The sequence below is a fragment of the Glycine max genome, chromosome 13 (assembly GCF_000004515.6).
Source record: "Glycine max cultivar Williams 82 chromosome 13, Glycine_max_v4.0, whole genome shotgun sequence".
Classification (NCBI taxonomy): Eukaryota; Viridiplantae; Streptophyta; class Magnoliopsida; order Fabales; family Fabaceae; genus Glycine; species Glycine max.
The window spans coordinates 29,078,011-29,089,094 of record NC_038249.2 but is presented as its reverse complement, the minus strand read 5'-3'; the positions used below and the strand labels follow the sequence as shown (position 1 = coordinate 29,089,094).

The 11,084-nt window shown below is 29.7% G+C and overlaps 1 protein-coding gene across 1 annotated transcript; it reads right to left on the bottom strand.

Annotated features, from left to right (window-relative positions):
• Positions 1–259: 259 nt before the first annotated feature.
• On the bottom strand, positions 260–3,499 carry LOC100800295 (ABC transporter G family member 9). Its single transcript, XM_003541499.5, has 4 exons — positions 3,287–3,499; positions 1,863–2,664; positions 1,097–1,416; positions 260–1,013 (listed from the first exon to the last, which is right to left on the bottom strand). Exons 1-4 carry the CDS (start codon positions 3,395–3,397, stop codon positions 357–359), a joined length of 1,890 nt encoding a protein of 629 aa, XP_003541547.2. The 5' UTR covers positions 3,398–3,499; the 3' UTR covers positions 260–356.
• Positions 3,500–11,084: the final 7,585 nt, after the last annotated feature.

Genomic DNA, 11,084 nt, shown 5'->3' with positions numbered 1-11,084 from the left:
ATCCGCCACTGACAGTAATGCTGGTGTTATTTCATCAGAACATACATCATCACACTACACATAAAACATCTTCTAATATTTTGAGTCTAAAAATAGAAGTGATACTGTAATTGTTGATAAATACTTCACAGAATGCACTATTTCAGTTTCCAATTTGATTGCTAGCATCCTCAATCAATAATTATTTGAAAGATTGGATTCCATTTCCAATTGCATTAACAATGATTATATTAATGCAGCTTAAAACAAGATAATGCAATAAAAGCAAAATATTGTTATGATTAACAGCAGAATAATCCTTAACAAACCAATATTTCCTTATTAAACGAAATTTTGACATCTACAGTAGAAGGGCTCTAGTTAAGTTTAGTGCCAATCCTAAGGGCAAAATAGGCAATAAGTCTGTAGCCTACAAGCATTGCCACCAAAGCAGCAACAGATAAACCTTGCTTGTCAATGCCCACATGCTTAATTGTAGGATAGTTCACAGCTGAGCAGGTGACATTTTGACCACAATGGTAAGTGTCATAACCGTTAAACTGTGATCCTAGCAAGAGCTTATAGGAATAATAGCCATGAGATAGGTACTTTATCCAGGACACAAATGCTGGCGTATTTCGAACAAAGAAGCCATTAACTAGAAGAAACAATGTCATGACCACAGTTCCAACTGTAATAGCTACTTTTTGATTATTTATCAGCAATGCTCCAATAGCAAGGCCAAAACCTTGTGATACCAAAGAATAGAGAAGAGCAACAGCTAGAGTACGAAAGAAAATTGAAGCTTTGGCTTTTAGCCCTCCCATCCAATAAGTAACAGTGACAAGAAGGGTTGGCAAGGCTAGCTGCAATGGAAGGTCATCAAGATTACTTGCTATGATGTAAGATGAGAGTCTATACATGTAGAAGGACCTTTCCTTTATTATCATTTCGCGATCACGAGGAAATGTAAAAATAGACTGGACCATAGGGAAGAATCCACAAAATTGTGTATAGTAGAAAAGTAGTGCTACCTACAAAGCAGAAGAAACAATAATCAGAAAATGTATTGGATTTTATTATGCCAAAGTACTATACTACTATATCATATAAATACCTGGTCATGCATTTGATCAGCTCCAGACTGCCACCAGAGAGAGCCTGCAAAGAATGACAAGACGAAAACATGACAGATTTTGTGGGGTGAAAATTGCTCATACTTTCTTTCTTTGAAACCCCTTCTTAGTAATATAGTAAACTGCTGCCACCAAGTTGTGCAATGTTGACCGAATATCTCATCTTCTGAATTGTGATGGATTGAATCCCTGGAAATTTGAAGTTCCATCTTCACTTGGCTTGCAAGGTTACTCTCAAAAGCAGATAGTAACACCTGTTTTGTAGCATTTGTATCCTCTTCCAAATTTTCAGAATAAATACCTAAAATGTTGTAAGATGATTTCTAATTAATGAATAGACTAATGATGGTGGAAATCTAAAAGAGAAACAAGGAGCAAATCTTCTAGCTGGTGCATTAGCTTATATTAGAATGATGCAAAAACTATTTCAACAAAAGTAAAAACATGCCGTTTTGACTTAGCTTTATTTTTTATTTTTCTCAAAGATATCAACTATATGCAGAAGTCTTTGATCCAGTATGACTTGAAAAGCTTCAGTTCTAAAAATAGATCATACTTAATTTCATATTATTGTTTATTTAAAAGTTGGTCTTTAAATGCTTACATTGATATTGATATACATGATTATGATGTTGCAGTGGCGTGAAATATTTGAATGTAAAGAGTGAGGACCCTAGTCTTATGTAACCAAGCAGGATGCTACTTCCTAGGCATGTTTGAAAGGTTAATGTTTGCAACATTGCGTACCATTTGCAAGATCAAGTAAGAAATCAGTTGGATTCATAGCTACGGATGGAGTATAACCGATACTGGAGAAGTAATTCATAACATTTTCTCCCTTCCCAAAGTACAGGCTTCTACCATCTGATAGCAGTAAAATCTTCTGGAACATGTAAAAAAGTTTGCTGGAAGGCTGGTGAATAGTCATTATGACAGTCCTTCCATCTTTAGCTAACTCACATAGAGTTAGCACAATTCTTCTAGCAGTTGTAGAGTCAAGACCTGAAGTAGGCTCATCAACAAGCAAGAGACTTGGATTAGTTAAAAGTTGTTGACCTATGCTAACCCTTTTCCATTCTCCACCCGAAACTCCCCTTAGGAGTGGCCCTCCCATTATAGTGTCCTTACAATGAGTCAGGTCAAGTTCATTCATAATTGCCTGAGCTTTTAAGATTTTCTCTTCTTTAGATACGCTATTTGGCAAGCGAAGAAGAGCCGAAAAGATGAGTGTCTCACTGACTGATAGGTGAGGATAGAAGACATCTTGTTGAGAAACAAATCCCAGGTTTTGCTTCACTGATTTTGAGAGGGGTTTGCCATTGTAGGTTATGCTTCCTCTAGTGATACTGTGATTTAGCCGGCCTCCCAAAGCAGCTAACAGAGTTGTTTTGCCACAACCAGAAGGGCCTAAAATGACTAACAATTCACCTGGAAAAATAACACCACTGATCCCTTTCAAGACCAGTGTCTCCTCAGAACTTACCTCTTTGTTGTAGCATAACAAGCCTTTCCCTTTGCTAATTTTTATTTTATGCACAACATCTTCAAACTGCAACAAAGACCAATGGAGTAGAATATGAAGTGTTGTACTGTAAAGAAACATTTGCTTCCCATGTTCATCATTAGATTGATTATCAAAAAGGATAATTTTTGCATAAACCAATACCATCCAAATGAAGTACACGAGAACATGCTTAATTCATCAATAAAAAAAACTTCCCATGCAAGAAATCAGACAAAGAAGAGACCCCACCCTGCCTTTAGACCCATATTGTTTATCATACAAACAAGTATTTTGATCAACTTCATGGTAACATACTTTCTGCTCCGAATTTCAATATCAAGTAAAAGATTCAAATTATGTAACTGTATCCTTTGGAATTGTGTGATTTAAATCATCAGTTGGTATATTTTAAGCAAAAATCAACAAGCATACCATATATGACCATTCGTAACTAGATGACATGTAAAGTGCATAGACTATTTAGTTGAAAAGATATTCATGAATTATATGGAGTTTGAACTCTGAACAAAAGAAAATTTTCATACCAATCATTAGGATGGAAGAGTAAAAATTCAACTTAAAAAAAAATCATAACATGTGCTAGTTACAATTTATTAAGAACTCCCAAGACATGAAACAACTATCAAAATTAAATGGAGAAATCTACCCTGAGGGTAAGAGGTTTGTTAACTTTCAAATAGATATCTTGCTTTGCTTCATCTGACTGCAACCTCTGGGATACAGAGTAAAACCTCTCACTTGCCATTTCCTCTGACATTGAATCATACGTAAGTTAAGGTCTCAACGATCTATGTCCCTTTTGAATCTCTCTTCTGCCAGTTCCAACTTGCACATTAGTTCCAAAAGTAGTTGTATAAAGCAAAGAATATATGCCGTTTTGATTGTGATGTTTCCTTCTTGTCCATATCTTTGCTCAATGTGAACTGAAGAAGCCATCGCCATTTAAACTTCTAATAACTCAAATTACTTAATACCCTCAACAAGTGCCACTTACTCAATTACGTGTCTCATTTGTGACGTGTGGCAAAGTTTACTGAAACTGAAATTCTGTTCAATATATTCACTTTAACTTCTCTGATGAAAAAACAAATTCCTTGTTTAGCACCCTAGCTAAACGAGAGTAGTGTGACAAAAGTAGTTTGTTCAACAGGAATATGCGGAGTTTCAACAATATTCCTCATAGGTTAAGACATAACAATTCTAGAGCCAGGACCTGAACTCGTCTCATTATCTTATATAAAAAGCTTGGATCATGCTTTCAATCGTCTGAGAGTGAAAATGTGCTAATATATTTTTGTTAGCATGACTAATTAGATAAACACAACTTAGTAGTATTTTTCATGATTTGAGAATCTTCCTCATGTTTGTTTCATAGGTGAAAAGTATGGGATTATGAATCCAATAGGTTTCTCATATCAAGAGATTTATCATTTATCGCAAAGGTATCATTCAAGCCTTATCACGCAAGAAACACCATTATTAATAAATAAGAATTTTGTTTTATGAGAGTTTAACAAACTTAAGATAATTTTTTTTATAAATATATACATTTTATCTTCTCTTCCAAACATTAACTTGACGTTAAAGTTTTTTTTAATTCTATAATTTATATATATTTGATTTAATTATACAATTGGTCACTTAATTATAATTAAAAGTTTAATTAAGTCTCTCAATTATTAAAAAATTCAATAATATCTTCAAATTATTTAAAAACACTTCAATTAAATCCCTAAATTATTAAATAGTTTAATTACATCATTCAATCATTTAAAAACACTACAATCATATTATTTCCATCAATTTCATTAATTTAATTGACAAAAGTTATGTAAATAAATATTTTTATGTTGACTGTATTAACAATCGATGTAAAAATGTCTATTTATATGCATGGGCAACACATTATGGTAAAAAAAAAAACTAACGAAATAATTAATTTGGTGTATCAAATATACTTTAATGAACTAAAGAGACCAAAATGAAAAGAAAAATAAAAAGAGTGAAATTGTATCTAGCTTAATATTAACTAATGCTTATTAAAATTATTACGTTTTTTATATGGTGATATACGATCATTTATATGGTATTTTTTTTATAGGTTAATACATCAGGAAGTTCCTAAGCTATTTCAAGAACACCTAACTATAAAATTTTTAGAAGATCTAGAATCCAATGATCAATTTTTAAAGTTTAGAAACCTAATTAAAAGTTTTTAATTCAAAGACCGACTGATGTATTAAATCTATTTTATATTACTTGCAAGTGATGATTAGGATGATAAAAGTAGGAATTTATAAGTTCTTTTAACTTGCTTATAAGTTAATTTGATCGGTTAGAACTTACAAGGTTGATGCTTATATGCTAGTTTATTAAAACCCATGGTAATGAAAAAAAGTAAATCGTAAGTACTACATATTACTATTCTACTTTTCTGACAAACTTAAATATCATTCCTAAAATCTATAACAACAAAGATAAAGTCTTAAATATAAAAATTATAATTAATAAATATAAAGGTACATAAAAATATTTATCATCGATTTATAGGAACATAACTATAGTTTTTATTTTATTTTTCTTTATCATTGAACGGCTTAATTATTTATAATTAGAGTGACCTGCAAGATTCAAAGGTCAATATGCATGAGAATTTGGACTGACAACAAATTAAGAGAGAAAAAATCAGAAAAATGAAATGTCTGCCACTAACATGTAATTTATTAACAACCGCGACGTTATACACATTTTCTAGAAAACAAAGACCCACAAATTGAAGAGAAGGCATAGAATTCAAAAGCCAAATATTATTGAAAACTGAATCAATTCCAGCGGTAGAATTTAGGAAACGAAAAAATTTAGTAACAAATTCAAGCACTTGCAAAAGTTGTAATGCGCAAAGAAGGTGAAAAAATGAACAGAGAAAGGGAAGAAGTATTTCGCAAAAATAACATGTGATGACGTAGCCGTCCATGTTGCTAGTAAAAAATATTTTGCCCTTTTCTTTTGACTGCGACATATTGTGCTTTCAATAAGTTTTTATTAAGCTTTTTATATTATTTTTTTCTCTAATCCTTCAATTTATCAAGAAAAAAATCATAATTAATTTAGAATTCAATCCAAAAATAAATAAAATTTGACTAATAATTATTTTTAAAAAAAAATCAAAAATTCAATAATACTCAAATAAATCTTAACTTTAATTAACATATTAATATTAACGATGATGTTCAATCATTTGGTTAACTTTTCCTTTTCATAATTCATTAGTACTTATCAGTTATTATATCAATTTAATCAAGCCCCCTTACTTTCAAGATAAAAAAATTATATATTAAATTTGCTAATTCAATCATTAAATATTTTAATTTTATTTAACGATCATGCACATGAAATTTTAAACAAATCAAACATTAATAGTTACGTAATCTAATAGTCAAACTCCTAATCCCTAAACCATACAGTTGATCTTAATAAAACTAGATTAGATCTCTTTAAATAAAATCGAGTTTAATCTTTTGTAGATTAAAAAAGCCATTATTGAGAGAGAAAATTACATTATAGGTAATTATTCAGGTTTCGTTATGGAAATTAAACATCAGTGACAAAAAAAAGACTCCTATAATATTTGCTTGTATAATTTTAAAAGTATATTATATATTAAATTCAAATTATTTAATAAAGTTTCTAATAAAATTTTATAGAAAATTATAAACATGATTAACTTGATAATTTTTTTAATTTAACGGTTAAATAAATAAAAAAGTTAATATATAAAAATAATTATATAAATTTTTGCGTTGTTTTTAAATAAATATTGAAGTAATAGATAGAAAATAATATTCCTTCCTATCCTTTTTATAAGCAATAAAGTTTAGTATAACATATACTATACAACTTTTTTTTATATAAAAAAAAAATCTGAGATAGTAAATATGATAGATAATAATCTCAAGAAATTTTTAAAAAATAATGATAAAATTTAAAATTATATAATCACTATCGAGTGATGAAATTAAAATCCACATACTAAATAGTTAAAATTTACGTGATAAAAATATGAGGCATTTTTTTTATATGTAATTAGCGAAGCATTTTATGATCTCGAATACCAATCACACTTCAATATTATTGATGACATGACCTAAAGCCGGTTGACTTAGAAGCTCATTGATTTTTTGTTTATAAATATAAGCGCATTGATGGTATGATATACCAGTATTATTATTTGTTGCCCATAGAATTTATAAAGGAGAAGCTATATGCAAAAATTACAATAAAATACCGCGTGCTTTAGCACGGAATCGTCGAAAAATACTATTAAAAATAAAATATTGAAAATTAGTATATTATTTTTAAAAATATAGTTTTTTATTAATTTTATGGTATTAGAAGAAATAAAAATTTAAAAAACATCAAAACAATAAAAAATATCAATAATGGAAATTAAAAATATAAGTTATCAAGCGCAAAGATCGAAGATAAAAATTATCGAAAGTAAAATAATGATCAAAAGTTTATGAAAATTATTTGAAAAATTATGGATGATTAAGAATTATTGTTTATAAATATTAGTTTGTATAATTATAATAAGAGTTGAAACATACAATATATTTATATCTTTTTAAGTTTACACAACCTCGGATTAATGCATTAGGGTTGAAACAAAGTTGTGATTATAAGTGCCACTTTGACTTTAAAGTCAGGCTCATTGGAATGTATTACAGTTAGATAAAAAGTACTTAACATTAGGGAAACAATATAGAAAAAATTAAATAAAATATAAAAAAGAAAAAAATAATATTAAAAAATATAAAAATATTAAATAAGAATAATATATCAAAATATAAAAAATAATTAAATAATATAACATAAAATATAAAGATATTAAATAAAACAAAAATTAAAATTATTAATTTAAATAAAATTATTTTTGACTTTAAAGTCATAAGTCATTTATGACTTGAAAGTAAATTTTTAAAAAACAATTTAAGAAGTCGTAATTTTTTCGACTTCAGTAAAAATTAAAAAAATAAAAATCAAAATGATTTATAACTTTGACCTATGAAATCTTAGGATATCTTATGATTTATTCTTTTTTAAATATTTATTTAAAATTTATCTCATTTAAAAAAAATGATCTATTTTAAATTGTTTGCCCGCACATTGATGGTATGATATAGTGTATTATTATTTGTTGCCCATATAATATATGAAAGAGAAGCACTACCAAAAATCACAATAAAGCGCGCGCGTCTAACGAAACATTCATCTCACATGTGTCTCTTCTATAGGAATAACTAATAAGGATTAAAGCTAGTTTCTTTTTAAGGATTATATCTACTTGAATTACGACCAACTGTGGAGCTTTTTCATGTTAACTAGTGTTTTTGAATTCAAGTATTTGGAGAAATTTTTAATTGTTTAGAGTAATTTTAATTGAATTGAGAAATTTTTAATTGTTTATAGTAATTTTATTTGAATTGAGCGGAATTGTGTCTAATTAAAAATACATATGATTTATATAAAAAATATGTTTAAATTTTCAACGAAGAGTCCAAAAGTATGTTTAAGAGTAAAATTAATTTAGTTAAAATGTGCAGAACTTGTGCAGCCATAAAACTCCTACCAGGGTCCCATTGGTTCAAGCATGATGATCCAGGCTACCAGCAATGAAATTGGGATCATACGTCCCAAAAAATAACAATAATAAGTTTATATTAAGCTAACGTCAGTAATTAAAAGGAAAAGTTGCAATACAAAATCAATAACAAACAGCAAGAATACCTTTTTTGGTCAAATCACTGTAGTAAGTATACTTTTTGAAATCTGTTGGGACAAAGATTAATTCTGGACATAGCTTTTGATATTTCTGCTGCTACTCGATGCCTTGGTATCATATATGCTCACCAAGTTTGTGAGCTATTGCCAACTGCAAATGCCTTGCTTGCTGTGTTCTAGGCTTGATCATATCTTACCCTGCGAGAGGCCATAGTTCTATGATATATTGTCACAGAGTGAATTGAATTTATGAACCACTATGATATATTGTTAGCTACATATTTTGTATTCTAACCAAATAATAATTATATAGGTTAGCACTTCGGAGTCCATGCACTCAAAACTTAACGATGACTTTGTCAGAACGTTTTTAAACATCATGGATCGATATCCAGCGGTGGACAAAATAAATATTCAATCTGATTAAGTACACTAAACCCTTGTACTGGCTGTTCACTTATAAGTACAAGAAAAAAATTAAGGAGCTAACTCAACATGCAAGTATTCAATCTTTATTTTGTTCACTTTCTTATTACAGCAGCAGCAATTCTGTTTACTTTCTTTTTTCTTATTTAATTTCTCTTCCAATCATTAATAATAGGATGGTAACTTCAACAAATGAAATGTACTTAGATTGGCCTAGCAGATTACTGATGTGCCACTGATTATAGGCATTTGTATTTCATGTAACAAAGACAATTTAATGTCTAACAGGTCAGATAGATTACTTTTTATAATGCTGATTTTCTACCTACTGGCAGAAACTTGCTCATGTTTTAATTTTCTTATATAAAACAAATTTTAACCATCGCACTAATTGAATCTGGATCACATTCAAGAACTCTCATGTGGACTTTAATATTTCATTGTTAAGTACTTGGCCTAGCGTAACCAACTAAATTGTGGGGTTGATACAATAAGTTGCATAAATTGTTTTGTCTTTGTAGAAATTTCTGTAAAATAAGTTCCAATCAAGATTTCCCGTAATTTAATTAGAATAGTTTGCGTTTGATGGACAAATTAGGGCGTCCAATGAGCTCACAGGCAGCATTCAAAGAGATGCCTATAACTTTTCTAGCTTCATACAAAGGTATTCTTTAAATTATTTATTTATTTACGGCAAAGATATATTCAGACATAAGACTAAGAACACAAAAGTGGTTAGTTTCAGTAGGGAAATTATAAGAGGAAAAAAAATGTCTACACTTAAGAGTGACGTAAACATGTTCTCTAGATATATCACAGCTACAAAGGTCTAATAAAATATTTTAGACAACCCTAAAAAGCGATAGAACTTTCACTAGGTGGAAAATAGGTAGAATAGAATCTAGTATAAAGGTTTTTTTACAAAGGTAGAACTCATGTCAATGTATAACTTTCATTTTTTGTAACTCAGAATTTTAGGCCAGTACACTTCAAAACTAGATCTGAAATTTTGCTGAAATCCAAGAGAAAAGAAAATATTTATAAAGGTTTATAGTGGACACTGCTCAAAACAGGAAATTTGCTTCAATAATTAAAGTGTGAAGAGTGACTTAACACTAAATTATATTAATATTTTTAGCACCACATCTATTATCCCTTAAGCATACACTTTATACTAGAGTATATACAGCCCAAAATAAGACCTTATATAATAAATAATTGTTTGACACTCCAAAGAGTGTGTACAGCCCTGGTAGAAATTAAGAACAAGATAAAAAAAGAAAAGAAAAAAATATGTGTAAGGAAAAATTAAAGAGATAAAAAGGAGTGTAGTGTGTAAAATAATTTGAATGCAAAAAGGAGTGTACTCTTGCATAATCTCGAGGCATCCATTTTACTATTTTTTTTTGTTAATGATTTATGGTCATCATACTTGCACACTGGTGCTTATATACTTATTTTTCACATTATCTCAAATCATTGAATAACACTCTTGGGGTCTAATAAAGAATCCACATTTTTTTTAATAAAACAGAAAGTTGACTATTATTAGAGTAGTACCCAAAGAAGACACAAACAAGGTATTTTCTGTACATAAGCTGCAAATGTTGCACAACCAAGAGATACTGGAATGGTATCTGAAAAGGATGGGGGAAGTTTTACAGAAGATTGGTACAGAGGAAACAACATCAACAAACACTCATCCGGTGGTATGTGATTCTGCTCCTATAAATCCTAAAGAAGAGAATTCAAGTAACATCAATATGTCCTCTGTAACCACTAAGGAAAGAGAAGAAACTGGTTTTATCAAAGAGAAGCCAACCACTGAGGAAGTTAATAATGTCAAGGAAGAACAGGAGCAATCAACATGAGACAAATCTTCTCCTAATGGGTCTAATACATCATCAAGTATTCCCGTAAATCATGTTCACTCACCTAAGGTAGATGCTGAGGCTTCTAGTTTAAACAAAGTTCAGATATTTCGAAAGTCATCCTCAGTGGAATCTGGTCTTGATTCTCTGGATGAAAGCAATATTTCTGAAATTCAACGAGAGTCTAATGATGATAGACTAAGGAGACGAATTGAGTATTACAAGAAATGCAATGATTCTTTACAGAAGGAAGTGGAGGAAGAAAGAAACGCTTCTGCTGTTGCTACAAATGAAGCAATGTCTATTATTACAAGGTTACAGGAGGAGAAGGCAGCACTGGAGATGGAGGCTCTTCAATATTTTAGA

Excerpts from the sequence above, each read along its gene's own strand:
- LOC100800295 (XM_003541499.5), bottom strand. The coding sequence starts at position 3,397 with ATGTCAGAGGAAATGGCAAGTGAGAGGTTTTACTCTGTATCCCAGAGG. Across the intron at positions 2,665-3,286 it reads ACAAACCTCTTACCCTCAGG|TTTGAAGATGTTGTGCATAA; the intron begins GTAGATTTCTCC and ends TCTTTGTTGCAG. Across the intron at positions 1,417-1,862 it reads CTTACTTGATCTTGCAAATG|GTATTTATTCTGAAAATTTG; the intron begins GTACGCAATGTT and ends ACAACATTTTAG.